Source organism: Vulpes lagopus, chromosome 6 (assembly GCF_018345385.1).
Source record: "Vulpes lagopus strain Blue_001 chromosome 6, ASM1834538v1, whole genome shotgun sequence".
Taxonomy (NCBI): Eukaryota; Metazoa; Chordata; class Mammalia; order Carnivora; family Canidae; genus Vulpes; species Vulpes lagopus.
The window spans coordinates 19,749,117-19,767,254 of record NC_054829.1 but is presented as its reverse complement, the minus strand read 5'-3'; the positions used below and the strand labels follow the sequence as shown (position 1 = coordinate 19,767,254).

Here is an 18,138-nt window from a genome sequence, read left to right as displayed (position 1 = left end):
AACAACAGCTTGTGCTCCTGCAAACATTTCTGTGTTTTCTCTTTCCTGCTTCCATGGACTTTCAGAGGCTTATTTTTACTCCCTCGATACTCTTCCTGTTTATCATCCCATGTAAAACTAGTGGTGTTACAGAGCTATGCTGTCTGGTGAAGATGACAGGGGATGCCTGTCGTTCAGGGAAAGGGGGCCCCTGGGGGAGGAAGGGATGAGAGAGGAAACACGTGTTATTAAAGATCTTGCCTGTTCCCAATTCTCCTGCCTGTGCTCTGGAGAGCTGAATCCCAGAGCAAATATCAACAGGCTCTCCAGCACTGCCCCATACCATCTGTGATGTGACCAGGGTGAGGGGATTTGTTTGCCTTCCTCCTCCTAATTTACTCCCTTGGTGAGAAAAGGAGAAGAAAGTGTGGGATGATCACAGAGTCCTTCCCTCCCACAAATATGCTGGGGATTAGGATTGCCAAATCCCTGCAGAAGTCCTGCCGCAGATGACAGGGAGGAGTCTGCGGCTTGCCGCAGCCCAGCGCAGAGCAACGAGGCCAAGGTAAACAGGCTGGGCCCGGGCCCCCATAACCCTCTGCACGCAGGCGGTGAATCACAGCTTCTGCCCCAGCCACATGCTCGCACAGCGTGCCTCCAGGGAAAGCCCAGGCCAGCTGGAGCTCCTGATGAAGGCTGCCATTCTTCACCTTCCACCTCCCTCTGCAAGGCTAAAAGGTATGGAGTAGGGGCGAGATAAACACCAAAAGTCTCCCCGAGGCAGCTCCTCCCCAGGCTCCTCAAGCCCTTACTACACTAAGCACCCACACTGAACTTTTCCCGCAGCACCTCTCTGCGTGTCCCAATGGCTCGCTTCCAAAAAATGTAAAACCCTTCTCAGGTGTATGGTTTAGTGTCCTCTTTGGCCCAGTGATTATCTTTATTTCCCATGTCAAAGGGAAATGAGGCCCAGAGCTATCAAATTAGGATTTTTTAAAAATTCCTGCCGCACTTTGCACTGCATGAAGCACCCTCACACACATCCTGTCGCCCAGTCTGGGAGGGGTACTCAGCCCCAGTTCACAGATGAGGAATGGTGGTCCCAGGGAAAGGACATGCCCAGAGAGAGAGACAGACCAGACTTCGCCCCATACCCTCATGAGGATTTAGTTTACCCTGACTGAACCATCAGCCTCCAGGCAGACCCTTCCAGGAGGTTGGCCACTGGCACAGCCTGGTGCCAGGTGGTAGACAGGCAGTCACCTGACTGGGTGGCTTTCAAGTGTGTCTAGATTGCTTTGAAGCTCTCACTAGCTCAAATGAAAGTATTTATAAATTCCCTACTACTGAAATAAAAAATAAATGCCACAAGTTTAGAAATAATTGATCATTCTCCTAAGCTTTTTTTTTCCTTGTCCAGGATGAGTTAGATGCTTTTCAAAGCCAGAATTCCGCCTTAACTACATAGTCAAGATGTTCAGAAAGAGGCTCATGGCGTTTCTGTATCTGAAACTGCATCCAGACACTGTTCACACAGCCTGGGCCACTCACCTCACTCTCATTTTTGCAGGGCCCCAAAGCATGCCACTTGCCACTTCCAGGCCTGGAAGAGTGGGTGGAGGTGAGGAGGTGGGAAGGAGATTGAGGCATTCCTCTGGGCCAACCTGGGCCTTTGTCTGATTACTTAAAAATGAGGAGTTTTCTTTACAGAGTGGAGTGTCCAAAAACTTGTTTACATCACACAATACTGTAGGCACACAGGAGTCCTCTAGAAGCATTTGTATCTGCTAAACATGAACTTATTCCTTATATTCCACTTACAATATACCTTATTTAAAAACCGTTTGATTCTATTTATGTCAAAAATGAACCCCATGGTCAGAGTGTCTGGGTGGCTCTGTCAGTTAAGCATCTGCCTCTTGGCTTCAGCTCAGGTCATGATCTCATGGGTCATGAGATCAAGCCCTGAGTCAGGCTCCACACTCAGCAGGAAGTCTGCTTGAAGATTCTCTCCCTCTGCCTCTCGTGTATGCGTGCTTTCTCTCTCTCTCAAAATAAATAAATAAATATTAAAAAAACATAAACTCGGTGGCAAAATATGTGTATATGATTATATGCATCCTCTACACCTATCTGTACAGAAGGTCTGGAAGGTAAGGCAGGAAAATGATAAACATGATGACTCTGGGGGCACCTCCAGGTTTGGGAATCATGAGAAAAGGCTTTGGAACTTTGGTTGAAATCCACATTCATCCATTTCTAGTGATATTGTCTGAGACAAGCATCTTAACCTTCCAGGCAGGATCAACTAGGAGATGGGGAGAGAGACATCTGTCATACAGGATTGTTGTAAAGGCCAGAGATGATACACATCATTTACTGGCACATAGCACACACTCAGAAAGTGCTGGCTGCGATTATTATTACTTCTGTAAAAAAGGACGTTGCCAAAAGGCCACACCTCTAGCCTCCCGTAGCTACAGAACTGTGTCCTACTGAGGGAGAGAACTACAAGCATCACTCATTGTTCCACAGTCCTAGTCTTACCTCTGCTTCTCCAGAGACACCCTGGGCTACAGGCCATTGAGGTCCTGGTGGAGATGAAAGTGTGTTGGCTATTCTCCATTTGCTTCATCCCTACCCTCACCCCAAATCCATTCTCCCCTTCTTCTCCACCAGCTCTATGGCCTGTGGGCTGACCTCAGTGGGTTGCCTTACCAGGGCCCTGTGTCCTTTGACTGTCAGCTGGGATCTGCCAGTGGGAAACACTAGCACAAGATCTGGGCACTCATTCTCCCCTCACTCCCCACTTTGCCAAATTTCTATCCTTCCTATAGCCACAGCACCTGTCAGGCAGTGCCTCTTCTATGATTCTAGCTTGTGCTGCCTCTCTAAGTAGTCCTTTCATTAAACCCTCTTCTGATAAACCTTTTTGAAGATGCCATTTGCCTCCTGCCAGGACCCTGACCAAAAACAATGAGGGAAGAGATTTACTCACTGGGAAATGTAATACTGTTAGTATGGCTTCAGGAAATTACTGAAAATAATTATAAGCATTGGAGACAGATTAACCATGTCCAGCTCAGAGTAGGACTCTGATGTTCATCACTGGAACCTCTAGGAATTGGAGCAATTTTCATCTAAGTAGAGAGGTCATGGGGGAAAAAAAGGCTGAGCCTAGAGATCCTGACTTTTTCACAGTGAGGAGCCCACCTACAACTCTCTTAAGCAATATGAACCCCAGGGCGGGAGAGAGAAGAAACCACAACCACGCAGATCCTGTGTCTGGCATCGTGTAAGTTGTTCTACATAAACTGCCTCACTTGGAACTGACAACAACTTGGTAGGTTGTTATCTCCACTTCCCAGGTGAGAAAACTGAGTTACAAAGATATTAAGGATCTTGCCCAAAGTCACACAGCTAAATGGAAGAATGAGGATCTGAGCAGTCTAACCAGAGTCTGCATGCTCCTAACCAGTGTGTTACATGCATCCCCCACGGAAGGGCTGGGAAAGGTGCTTGAGAATGAGGAGAGGGAAGAAGAGGGTGAGTACAGTGTCCATTCCTAACTGCCTCGGCTTCTGATGGTGCCCTCCCACCATGAAATGCTCCCCACAGTGGAGATGGGATTGTAGGGGCACATTTCAGCCACTGACCATGATCATAAGCCACAGAAAGTAACCAGAATGGAGAGTGTGTGAAAACAAAATGCTATAAGGAACTGAGGCTTGTGAAGAGAGACTGTGATAAACTAGGATTCTTTGCAGTATTATCAAATACCAACCCAAATCCTGTCTGAACCTGTTACTCTGCAAGAAATCCCCTTCTCTATGCGTAGACCCCTCCAATAACACAAAGCAAAACAGCAAATGTTACCCAAATATGAAAAACGATCCCGAGACAAATTCCTAAACAATGTTTTTGAGAAAGAAAAACAAATATTGCTGGACACACCTGGCACATTCATCCACAGAGCAATTATCTGTAACTCTATCACTTTCAAAGGAAAATAATCCCTTGGGCCAAATAAACAAAACCCCAAGAACACACTATCCAATGCCATCCTAAATCTAACCCCATACAGTGCTTGTTAGCAGGCCCGTAGTCTACGTGCAAAGCCAGGCAGCCTCCTTCTTACACATACTAAAAATTTAATGAAGGAGACCAGGGGATGTTTCAGACTGACACACAGTTCGAATCAAGCACAACAGAATAAACATAACTGCCAAAAGATCTGTAGTCTGGACACAGTGGCTGAGTCCTGACTCTCATTCTGCTTCATATAACATTTGCTTTTTCTTTGCTTAAATCTACCTCCCTCTTGCTAAAAAGGGAAGGTGCACAGGTAAGTGAATGAAAGATTCAGCCTTGTGCGTATTATGTATAGTTCAGTCATCCAAGGAGAAAGCAAATTGACAAGGAACAGTATTTGTACTGAATAGAAAACAGCACATTAAGATATAATATCAAATGGTTTCCCAATATTAACACCCTGCCAACCAACCCGTCCATCTGTGTACGTGTTCTTTCCTTTTTTTTCACGTGTTCTTTCCTAATGCAATCTTGAACCACTCTATATTCTAATTTTTGACTACCACACCTGAATTCATTCTGTGAACAAAGCTGGCAGCAGAGATTTTAAGAGTGGCAACAGGTCACCAAAAGTGATATGCAAAGCTTTCTGGGCTCCATCTTACCTGTTGAGTCAGCCTGGGAAGCCTTTCCACTCATCTGCTCCTCAGTACTGATGAGCTGCAGGTCTGTGTATGAGGGATCAAAACTAGGACTACTGGTGTCTTCAGAATGTGTGGTCCAGCTGCTCTCAGAGGTCAGAGGGCATCTCCTCAGGGAGTCGAAGGAAGGGCACGTCCAGCAGGGCATGGTCAGTGACAGGGCTGGGGACAGACCAAAAACAAAAGCATGTCATATAAATAGTTGTGCTCTCTTTATCTTTAGCGTTTGTCTTATCTTGATGGTGCTCAGATCCTATGAAATCTCAACAGCCATGCAAGGCAAGGAAATGATGGAAATATCACTTACAACAGACAGGGAAAAATCAGAGAGCTCACGGGGAGTCAGTATTAAAACCAGTGCCACAAAAAAAGGGGTTTCACAACGCTCAAATGGAAGAAAATCTAATGAAAAGTAGTGATTTTCAGCTCTACTTCTATTTCTAAACTGTGACTTCCACTTCATCCAAACCAAAACTTCATGAATCCTACAGTTTCACCCTTACCCTGCCTCCATTTTTAGTGGCATGCCAACAATCACAAGAAAACTCATCAAATTACACTGCAAAATCAGAAAGAGGGTATAGGTGAGTATATAAATGTTTGCCTAGGAATGTGACTTGCCCCCTGCTTGAGTTGACTATAAATGGAGATTCTGTGGGCCGCTACATACACAAATTGAGATTTCCTGGGGCTGCTGATCTAGGATACAGTAAATAAGAACTTCAGGGGAAAATGCACAGGCCCTGACTTTCTCTCCTGAACCCTGACCATCAAACTCAGCCTTTCGAAACCACTTTGGAAAGTTTCTTTTTTTTAAATGAAGTTTTCTAATGTTCCTCATTTGTCTTCAGTTAATAACCTGCCACATGGTTTCTCCATGGTATTGCATAAGGAGCTTATTGCAAATTTATTGAGAAGTACTAAAAACAAGTGCTGAAAGGAGTGTGGATTGGATAGGGAAGGAAGAATAGAAGAGAAAGAACTAGCATTTCTTGAGTCCTCATGAAATTCAAACACTTTTACAAATGTTACCTCATTTCACCATTAATCCTAAGAGACAGGCAGTGGTCTTATTTGACACAAGGGAAAACTGACACTGGAGGTTAAGTAGCTTGTTCAAGAAGGGTCAGTTCTCGGGGGTGCCTGGGTGGCTCATCAGTTGAGGGTTCAATTGCTGCCCAGGTCATGATCTCAGGGCCCTGGGATCGAGCCGTGTCGGGCCCCCTGCTAGGCACAGAGTCTGCTTGTCCTTCTCTCTCTGCTCCTCCTCCTTCCCTCAGAAATAAATAAAATAGGTGGAATCTTTAAAAAAAAAAAAGTGTTAGTTCTCCTAGCTGGAGAACCAAAATTGTAGAGTTTGCTTTAGCAAAATTTGGGTTAAAAGAAAATTAAGGGAAAAGAATAAGCAATATATGTGACATGGAACAAATAAGAAACCACAGAAAATTTTCATTCTGTATTCTCTTAGAAATTGATAAGAGATACAGGTCTTCTCTTTCTAGAGTGCTCATAGCTCACCCCTACTGTTTTAGTTAAAAAAGTTACCCTTTCAGTAAGGTATCCTGAGGCTGTTCTCTCCAAAGATGCAAAGTTCCTCCTCTGCTTCATTTCTCCTTAGCATTATTGCTACATAATGTACTATATATCCCCGCTAGAATTCAAGCCCCTTGGGGGAAGGCAGGGATTTCGGTCCATTTTGTTGACTTCTGTGCACCCCCATTCCTAGAATAATGCTTGGTGTAAATAGATGCTCAACAAATATTTACTGGTTATGTCAATAGAAGCACTAGAAATCACTCATAACACTCTATGCTAAGTATAGACAGTGAAGACTAAACTTGTACCTATAAAACTCAAAAGGCTAAAGAAGAAAAAGTAAAAAGCAAAAAGCAAAGCTGAATTTGTAAAGCCTTTTTTATAGGACTGCTATTACCTACAGTATAATGGATTAGACACTTCAAACACTGGGAAAACAAAATTAAAATATTAGGTAAAATGTAATAACATTATTTAAAATACATTCCAGGGTGAGCAAGAAAGTAAAGAATTATCAGAGACCAAGTTCAAGTTGGAACCCAGAATGGTAAACAGAACACACAACCTGATTTTCAGACTCTGAGGCTTTTGAGCAAACCAGGAAGACTCTTGAGTTTGAGGTTTTTAAATGTCTTGTGAAAAAGGCAAAAGGGGGAGGGAAACCTAGGGCTACCTCAAGATGGGAAATCTAACAGAACATGTGATGCATGAAGCCTGAATATCCAAAGGGATCACTTAAAAGGTAAACTAGGAATAAACCCCACCCCCAAGCTAAGGATAGCAAAGAAAATTGTCTGCCTTAAGCCTGGGTACAGAGCAAAGAAAAGAAATCTCCTGAGAATTTATAACTATAAGGTGTCCCACATAGGGGCATACAGCTAAAACTACTTGTGTGGTCTGAAAACTTTCCAGTCTGAGAACACAGCTGAAGTATTTCTAGGTTGGTAGTGGCCCCCGGGACCTGGGAAAAGCAAATACTAATCCTTTCTGGAGGAAGATACCTCAAAGCCAGCCTTCCCAGATAGAATGTTGCTCAGTTCCACATGGTAAAAATAAACAAACAAACAAATAAATAAATAAAATAAATCATGAAATATATAAGAAATTAAGTTGCCATAATCACAAACCAGATAGCCAGGAAGGCTGGCAGGGGAGCAAACAGAATCAGACCTGCAAAGAATTCAGACACTAGAATTATTAAGCAGAAAATGTAAGTTGTTTACTATGTTTGTGGAAACAAGAAAAGAAGAAAGAAAAATGAAAATATTAGAAAAGAACACATAGACCAAAATCAGCTTCTGGAGAAGAAACATACTACTTACTGTAAATATAAAATTGTCCAGACAGCATAGAAAAACAAAGATAAAACCATGAAAGATAGATTAACACATGGGGAAAAATAGATTAAAACACATGGGATTAAAACACATTAAAACACATGGGGAGAAAAACAAAGATAAAACCATGAAAGATAGATTAAAACACATGGGAGCAGTCCCTGGCTGCCTCAATCCATAGACGTGCAACTCTTGATCTCAGGGTTGTAAAGTTTGAACCCCATGATGAGTGTAGAGCTTACTTAAAAATAAAATCTTTAAAACACATTGGAAAAAAAAAACACATTGGAGACAGAGTGGGAAGGTCTTGTAGGTATTTATAACCTGAGTTCCCAAGGAGAAAAGTGAGAGACTGAGAGGCAGTATTTAAAACAAAATAAAAACAAAACAAAACAAAACAAAAAAAACGCTGGCTGAGAATTTCCCAGATTTATGAAAGATTTTGTTTGTCAGATTAGAAATCCCATGGTATCTCAAGCAGAGTAACCAAAAATAACTGTCCAAGTAAACATCAAAACTATACAAAACCAAAGACAGAAGACCTTAAGTAAGATTAATTTCAAAGGAATGATTATTAGACTGAGTACCACCTTCTCAATAAGAGAAGCCAAATGAACACTCCAAAGAGCTAACAGAAAATATAACTGTTAAATAGGATTATATACTCAGTGAGAAGATCTTCAGAGATCAAGGGAATAATAAAAATAATTTAGACAAACAAAAACTACAGTTAATCTAAAGGAAAGAAAAATGAGAAAAAGAAACATAAGATTATAGAAATAAATTGTATCAGTCCTTGATAATAAATGTAAGTGGACTAAAAGTTCCAGTTAAAGGTAAAAGACTATCAACCTATAATAAACAAATGAAATCCAATATGCTGTTCATAAAAGCCAAATGTAAAATACAAGGATTTGTCAAAGATGAAAGTAAAGGGATGAGAAAGCTATACAAGACAAAATATTAATGAAAAGAAACCTGATATATTGTAGCCTACAGACTTTATTTTTTTTTCAAGATTTTATTTATTTATTCATGACACAGAGAGAGAGAGAGAGAGAGAGAGAGGCAGAGACACAGGCAGTGGGAGAAGCAGGCTCCATGCAGGGAGCCTGATGCAGGACTCGATCCCTGGTCTCCAGGATCAGGCCCTGAGCTGAAGGCAGCGCCAAACCGCTGAGCCACCCAGGCTGCCCAGCCTATAGACTTTAAAGCAAAGAGCACTAACTAGGAAGGATCACAACAAAATTACATATTTTAATTCATCAGAAATATATGATAATAATTCTAAATTGGCATATATTTAATAACTTAGTCTCACAATTATTAATACAAAAACTGACAGAACTTCAGAAAGCAAGAAATGTTCACCATAATGGGAGGTTTTAAAATACACCTCTCTCATAATTGATAGATCAAGCAGGGAGAAAAATCAGCAAGGAAACGAGATATAAACTACAAATGCACAAGCTGCTCTAATGGTCATACATGGACCAACAGATGAAGAATACATATTTTACATAACCCACATCTAGAACTCTTATGGCAATTGACCACATGCTATGATATAAAGCAGGTTTTTTTTTTTAAGATTTTATTCATTTATTCATGAGACAAAGAGAGAAAGAGAGAGAGAGAGAGAGAGAGAGGCAGAGACACAGGCAGAGAGAGAAGCAGGCTTCATGCAGGGAGCCTGATGTGGGACTCGATCCCAGGCCTCTAAGGATCAGGCCCTGGGCTGAAGGAGGCGCTAAACTGCTGAGCCACCCAGGCTGCCCAAAAAGCAGGTTTTAACAAACAACAAAAACAAGTATCAAACAGACCATGAACACTGATCACAATACAATGAAGTCTCTAGTCATCCAAACCACTTACCTAGATATAACTAGCATCTATTTATCTAAACTAGATAGAAGACAAAAAAAATAAAAGATAAAAAAATAAACTAGATAGAAGACAATTCGAAAAATTTAGAAACTAAGAAACATACTTTCAAATGATCTGTTGGTCAAAGAAGAAAAATTAATGAATATTAGAAAATATTCATAACCAAACAATAATGAAAATAGTATATGTGAAAACTTTAAGAACGCAAGTAAGCAGTACCATCAGGGACAGTGGTATTGCTTATATTAAAAAAGAACTGAAATTTAATGCAATAAGCTTCCAACTTACCAAGTTACAAAAGGAGCTGCAAAATAAAGAATATTAGAAAGGAAATAATAAACATAAAAGCAGAAGTTATTAAAATTAAAAAGTACATAGATTAAAAAATTCTTTAAGATGACTTTGTAATAGAATTGAAAAATTGTCAAGAAAAATCAAGAAAAAAAGCACTAATGAAAAAAAGGTACATAATTACAAATGCCATATACATTTAGAAGGCAATGAGGAGAAATAATGAAAGTCTTTACACCAATACATTTGAAAAAAGATTAAACTGTAGAAGTTCTAGGAAATTATAACTTCAAAACTGATTCAAGAAGAAAGTTAAAAATCTAACCTGTCCAATAATCATCAAGTAAAGTGAATCAATCCTTAAACTGTCATAAGGAAATGTCAGGTCCGGTAGTTTTACTGAAAAGTTCTATCAAACTTTCAAGAAAAAAAAAATTTCGATCTTACAGAGTACAAAAAAGAGAGACCACTCATCACCTTGTTTTGTGAGGTTAGCATTTCCTGACATCAAACCCTGACAAAGTATATCTGATTTATACATATATTCTCCAAAATGCAGGTCAACTTCAATCATGGACATAGATACAAGAATCCCAAATAAATTGTTATCAAAGAGAATCTAGAGCTTGATGAAAAGGAAAATTACATCATGACAAAATTGGACTTATCCAGTGAATGCAAGATTGGTTTAACACAGTATTTCTCAACTTTTTTTCACTACTGCCCCACTGATGTGTTTTTTGTTGTTGTTTTGCCAATCATCCTCTTCCTTCAAGTCTCCCCTCTCCAGTAGAAAATGATGACCAGAAAAAAAAAAGAAAAGAAAAGAAAACCATGACCAGGAAATTGATATTAATACAATCTACCAATCTTACTCATATTTCCCTAGTTTTACATGTACTTAAGCATGTATTTAGTCATATGTAATATTATCAGTGTGTAGGTTGTGTATCCATCATAGTCAGGATGTAGGAAAGTTCCATCACCTCAAGGAATGCTGACCTATTATATTCATTTCTATTTCTTCCCCTCATGCCCTGTTCCTAACCCAGGGCAACCACTAATTTGTTTTTCATTTCTATAATTATGTCATTTCAAGAATGCTGTAAAAATGGAAACATGCAGTATGTGACTTTTTAGGATTGGCTTTTATTATTCATCATAATGCCTCTGAGATTCACTCAAGGTGCTGATTGTATCAATACTCCAGTCCTTTTGATTGCTGAGTAGTGTTCCACAGTATGGATTAACCACGGTTAGTGTTTAACCATTCACCTGTCATAGAACATCTGGGCTGTTTCTGGTTCTTAGCTATTATGAATAAAGGTGCTTTGAATATTCATGTATGGTTTTTGTATGAACCAAAGTTTCCATTTCTCTAGGAAAAATGCTGGATCATACAACAGATCATTCATGTATTGCTGGTGAGAATGTAAACTGTAACAATGACTCTGGAAAATAGTTTGGCAGTTCCTTATAAAACCGAACATGCAATTACTTTCTCTGCATCCTCACTAGCATTTAGGATTACCACTATTTTTATTTTAAGTCATCTAATACAGGTGTAGTAACAACTCATTTTATTTGGATTTCCCTATTGGTAATGACATTGAACATATTTCCAGGTGCTTATTTGCCATCTGTATATCCTTTTTGGTGAAACATATGGGTATGTCTCTTGCCCATTTTCTAATTAGATTGCTTGGTTCTTCACTGTTGAGTTTTGAAGTTGCTTTGTATATTTTACATACTAGTCCTTTGTTGGATATGTGGTTTATAAATATCTTCTCCTGGTCTGTAGGTTCTTTCTTTATCCGCTTAACAGGGTCTTTTATAAAGCAAAAGTTTCCATTTTGATGAGGTCTAGTTTATCAATTCCCTTTTAAATTTTAATAGAACAGATATATTGTATATCTACCATGTTACTGTATAAATAACTATACTGTAAACATAAAAATAGTAAGATTTCTTTGTCCCCCAAAACTATTTTTAGCCTCATTGGAGATATTATCACCTTGTTGATAATGTGTGGGTTAACATTACTAAAGCAATTAATATAATTCACCATAATAACACATTAAAGGAATAAAAAACCATATTATCATCATAATACATATAGATAAAGCACTGAATACATTTTAGTATTTATTCATGGTAGCAACTTTTGGAAGACTAGAAACAGAAGAAGCTCCCTAAACCTAGTAGAGCTCATCCTAAAACCCTATGGTAAACATCGTGCAATGCTGGAGAGCCTTCCCTTGGAGATCCTGATCAAGATGACAGGTGCCTACTTCTCCCACTTCTACTCAACATCCTATTTGTGGTCAAAACCTACACAGTAATGCAGGAAGTAAAAAGGAGTGAAAAAAACACAAAACTTATCTTTGCAGATGATGTTTTCATGTACAGAAAATAACCAGGAAACCCTAATAAATTACCAAATTAATAATTTTAGCATAGTACTTGTATGGGTTTTTAAAAAAGATTTTATTCATTTACTCATGAGAGACACAGAGAGAGAGGCAGGGACAGAGGCAGCGGGAAGAGCAGGCTCCCCATGGGGGAGATGTGGGACTCAATCCCAGGACCCCGAGATCACAACCTGAGCCAAAGGCAGACACTCAACCATTGAGCCACCCAGGCGTCCAGTACTTGTGTTTTTTTAAATAAATATATAAAAATAATTGCACTTATGAAAACAAGAAATATATAGAAAATTAAACTTAAAACAAGATAGTATTTATAAGACCAACAAAAAATATCAAGCACATATAGTAATGAATGTAACAAAAGTCCTCAGAGGAGACACTCTTAAAGTTTATTAACAGATTGTACAGAAGATCAAAATAAATGGAGAGATATAATTAGGGTTTACGAAAGTTAATGTTGTCAAGATGTTAATTCTCCACAAATTGGTTTATAGATTTTACTGCATTCTAAATCAAAATCCTTGCATATTTTTCCTCCTATTAATAAGCAGAATCACACCATTTAGATATAAACAAAGTAGAATTTTAATAATATATGTTAAAATGAATAAAATAATAGAAATAATAAAATATGATATAGAGAAAAATGAAATTAGACTCCTACAAAACACCAAATGGAAAAATCGATTCTAGGTGGATTGAATATCAAAGTATAAAAGGCTCCACTAGCAATATTTTAGGGGAACCTGGTTGGCACAGTCGGTTAAAGTTCAACTTTTGCTTTTGGCTCAGGTCATGATCTCAGGGTCATGAGTGAAATCAAACCTTGCGTCAGGCTCCAAGCTTGGTGTGGAGTCTGCTTAAGATTCTCTGTCTCTCTCCCTCTGCCCCTCTCCCCCACATTCAAGTGTGTTCTCTCTCAAATAAATATATAAATCTTAAAAAAAAAAAAAAGACACATACCGAAATATGCTTATGACTTCAGGGTAGGGAAAGATTTCCTTTATCAAGACACAGAAAACACTAAGCATAAAAACAAACAAAATTTTTATCATTATAATTAAGAACTTCTTTTTACAAAAGGAACCATAAAGAGAGTGAAAAGATCATCCATTTTATTCTACATCCATGTGTAGGAGATCCTGCCATATATCATATCCACAAGGAACTCCTAGAAGTCAGCAAGAAAAAGGGAAAGATGCAAAAAATATATACCCAAATAGGACTTTTATGAAAGAAAAAAAAAATCCAAATGGCAAAGAAAAGCCAATAATCTGGAAAATACAAATTAAAATCGCATGAAACATCATTACTCTTCCCCTTCCCTTTCTCCATGCCTCTTCATGACTAAAATAGAAAAAATATTAAAAAAGAAAGGAAAAAAGAAAAGTATGACAATCTCAAGTGTAAACAAGGAAGTGGTGACACAATATCTCTTATATGTGGCTGACAGAGTAAACTAGAACCATCTTAGAAAATAGGTTGGTATTATCTGATCGAGTTGAGGATAAACAGCCTACAGTCTAGCAAGTCCCTTCTGACTCTTATACAAGAAAACCACTAGCTCTTGGTCACCAGGTGTTTAGAATGCTCACAGGTGGGCAGCCTGGGTGGCTCAGCAGTTTAGTGCACCTTCAGCCCAGGGTGTGATCCTGGAGTCCTGAGATTGAGTCCCACAGGCTCCCTGCATGAAGCCTGCTTCTCCCTCTGCCTGTATCTCTGCCTCTCTCTGTCTCTGTGTCTCTCATGAATAAATAAAAACTTAAAAAAAAAAAAAAAGAATGCTCACAGGAAAAAAAGGGGGTGGGGGTGGGAGGGATGCTCATAGAAACATGTTCTTAAATGCCAAAAAGTAGAAACAAGGCAAATATCCAACAGTAATACAATGGATAAATGACCTCCAATCACTTCCCACCATCTCCAAGCTACCACCTTGACTCAAGACACTGCTGTATGACCCAGACTAACGCCATCTCAGATAAATCTGTGGACATATCTGCCTGATGACCTGAAGCCTTCTTAAGCACAGCCCCAACCCCCAACATTCTTTCCCATCTAAGCTCACCCTTGAGGCAAAACGTCCTCAATCAGCACAGGAGAAATGACTGTGATACACAGCTACTCTCAAACATTCCCTCTGGGGTGGTCCTACCCACATTACTCCCTAACCTCTTAGGGCTACAAAAGGAGGTCTTATGGGAAGTGAGGTCACAGAGATCTACACCTGCAGTTGCCCAAGACATGCTTCTGTTCCTAAGTTCCTTTAATAAACCATTTCCTGTCAAGGTGGACCTGTTGGCCTTTCTCTCGGGCCTTAGGGCTCCTTTGGCCTTTGGAGGTCATTTTTGCATATCCCTCTTTCATGGAACAACCATTCCTTCTGAATGGTTACAAAGGCTTCCCACTGGGTCACCCTGTTTCCCCAGGTGTCCTGCTCCTCCCAGTCTGTTCTCAACAGAGCAGCCACACAGCTTTCACACAATTACCCGCTCAAATCAAAGTCAGACCTTACCAGGTCTCTGCTCAAAACCCTCCGATGGCTTCCCACCATCCAGAGTGAGAGCCAAGGTCCTACCTGTGCCCTCCAAGCACCTACATGGTTCAAGTCCTCATGACCTAAGGCCTCATCCCCTTCCCTTCTCCCCATGTCACTCCACTCCAGTCACATACCACCAACACAGACACTGCAGCCCCTCAGAGGCTTGCCATTTGCAGTTCCTTTCATCTGGACAACTCCTTCCCCAATTTCTGCAAGGAGCACTCCTCACTTCCCTCATGTTTTCACTCAAAAGTTAACACTCAGAGACTCACTCCCGATCTTATGTAAAACTTCACATCTTCCCTCACTCCATTCTTTCTTTTCCTCATGTTTCTCTCCTTCCTGCTAACCAAACCACACTGTCTAACACACTGTATCTACAGTTTTATTGTGTTTCTGGTATGGCTTCTCCAGTAGAAAGTATGCTCCATGGGACCGGAATATTCGACTGTATCCCAGGTGCCCTGAACAATGACTACCACAAAGCACCATTGGTTGAATGAATAATAAACTGACAAGCTGTCACCTAAAACAATTAATACAACAAACACAATATTTTTCTTTATTCTTTGAGATCTTAAATAGACTAAAATTTAAATATTTATATGCATTGATGCCATATCCTTTATTTAACTTTGATGTCTAATCACTAGGGCTATATGATTTTTCCAATGCTGTAAACATGCTCATCCATTAGTATAAAATAGATCTAATTCCATTCTTCGTTTGTGGCTACCCTGCTTGCTCACAGTTGGCAATACCAAGCAGCTGTCTCGGGACTGGTTCAGAGGAAGCCCCAAAAAGCTTCACTAGCAACAGACTGCCCAACCGTTAGGTAATCTCAGTGTGGGGAGAGCAGGGACTATGGCCAATTTTCTCATAATTGCATTCCCAGCACCTAAGTATTTTTTGCATGAATGAACTAGTTAATTAATGCATGCTTGGCAGTTTATTGTGTTTTGTGTCCTGTGCTGAGGGTAAGATAGGCCACAAGGACCCCCCTGGATGAGCTAGCACATTCTAGAAGAGGAAAATATTAGGGTCCTGATAAAAATGCTTTAAAGTCCCTTTTAGATAACTGGAAGAAATCATTTTCAAGAGATCCTCTCCCCTGCCCAGATGGCATAATGGTAGCTTCAAATATGACAAAAATATAAGACAATTTTAATTGTGCTTTTTTTAAGACAGCTCCCGGCAGGGAGAGAAATATGTATGTTTGTATATGTATCATAATTATATGTTATGCATATATTACTTGTACATGTATATGTAAGCACATGTTATACACATATACTATGTGTGTATATTATGTGCATATGTGTATCTCTGTGCTATGCATATGCACGTTTGTGTGTGCACACTGTGTGTATAATAATGGGAAATCAAAACTGATGATAGCTGTTAAGCAAAGGGCATGGTGGGGCAGAGGCTAGCCTAGTTTCTTTGCCTATTTTTTGGGAAAAAAAAAAAGCCATTTCACTGAGGATGCCATGCCTCAAGTTCTCCCTAACAGTTCATCTTTCATTCATTCATTCATTATTAATTCATTAATCCAACAAATACTAAGTGAGTATCTACTAAGTTCCATGCTCCACATTCTGGGCAGAAAGTAAATGAGACAGACAATATCTCTCTCTTCTAGTGGGGAAGAGAGACTATAAGCAAACAAATATATAACCCTAATCTCAGGTCAAAACATGGGCTATAAAGACATTTAATGCAGAAAAAAGCTAGGGGGTTGGGGCAGGTAGAAATGATGCTTGAGCAGAGCTCTGAGTAAACATGTAGAGGAAGAGTTAGGGGCCAAGGAAACAGCAAGAGCAGAAATGGATTTGTCAGGAACAGCAGGAGATACAGTGATGGGAGCAGAGTGGTGCCCAGTGGAGAGGGGCAGAGGGCATCAGGCCCCAAGGAAGAAGGGCTTTGTTAGAATCCTTCCCCCAGTACATCACCGGCTGAGATGGATTCCGGAAAGGTCATTAATTACTCTTAAAAGCAGAGAACAATTCAAGGTATTAAAAGAAAATAAAACCTCCTCTGTTGAACAGGGAAATACATATGCATGCCAAATGCAATGCGCCTTGGCTACATATTCACCAAATGGTTGGGCTCTTATTCCACTCCCACCCACCAATTCACCCTCAGTTGCCAGAATAAAAAGTATCATAGAAAGTAACCACTGGGCTAGCCTTCTTCAGGATTAAGTCTCTCAGCTGTCACCCCTGCCTCCCTCTTAAATGGCTGACATCATCTCTGGTCTTCCCCCAAACAAGTGGCTCTTTCTCTGGTCCCAGATAATGAGCTTCTCCAGATACAATGGGAAGGCCTTAGCCCAAGCTTTTGGGGAAGACATTTGAAGCACAAGGGAATATAAGTGTTTTGCTTGGGCTGTGGAACAAATGTTCCGGAAATGAAAATTTTTTTGTTTGTAATTATGCATATCCTGCAGCATCTGCATAATGGGTCAAATTCAGCCTTGGCCTTGCTGCAAAACTGCCATCCATGTCTGTGGAGGAAGGTCAGCACATAACACCATGAGTGAACAGGAAGCTTCATGCTGAAAATAGTGCCAGAATTTTTTTTTTTTCAATTTTGGAAATGAACTTTCCTCTTTCAAGTCAATTTATCTGTATTTGCAAACATATTCTAAGCACACACATACACTTGTAAAATGCACATATATGGAATCAGCCTTTGCTCTGAGAGGATCTTTATAAAGATTTTAGGGGTGGGGGTGAATGTGTGACGGGCACTGAGGGGGGCACTTGACGGGATGAGCACTGGGTGTTATTCTGTATGTTGGCAAATTGAACACCAATTAAAAAATAAATTTATTATAAAAAAAAGATTTTAGGTAATATATAAGCTGACTGCTACATTCTTCCTGTTACATGGTGGAATTTTAAAACAGAGGAGACAAAAATACTAAATTAGGAAAACTTTTTGCCACCAGGGAAACTCAGAAACACTACTGCTAAGAGATCCAATGTGAATAAAATACCACCTGGGATTAGGCTCATTTTCAAATTTTTTTATTTTATTTTATTTTTATTTTATTTATTTTTATTTTTTATTCATGATAGACACAGAGAGAGAGAGAGGCAGAGACACAGGCAGAGGAAGAAGCAGGCTCCATGCAGGGAGCCCGATGTGGGACTCGATCCTGGGTCTCCAGGATCAGGCTCTGGGCTGAAGGCGGCACTAAACCGCTGAGCCACCTGGGCTGCCCTCAAAAATACTTCTTAAGAGAACAATATAAAGATCCAATTTTGATTTGAACAGATTCACCAGAAGTTTGGTAGGTTTTTTTCCCTTTGCTTGTTTCAACACTTTAGATCTGCTGTGTTCTGCTGCTGTTCTAAAGGTTTAGCAGAATATCTATGCATTAAGGTTTGAGGTTCAGCAAA

At 39.8% G+C, this 18,138-nt stretch overlaps 1 protein-coding gene across 8 annotated transcripts in view; it reads right to left on the bottom strand.

Annotated features, from left to right (window-relative positions):
• STON2 (stonin 2) overlaps positions 1 to 18,138 on the bottom strand; it is a 144,251-nt gene that overhangs the window by 86,052 nt on the left and 40,061 nt on the right. For all 8 annotated transcript variants that reach the window (XM_041758817.1, XM_041758825.1, XM_041758819.1 and 5 more), the window contains one exon: positions 4,677 to 4,874. In XM_041758817.1, coding sequence (XP_041614751.1) covers positions 4,677 to 4,874 — 198 coding nt within the window. The remainder of the gene's footprint in view (positions 1 to 4,676; positions 4,875 to 18,138) is intronic.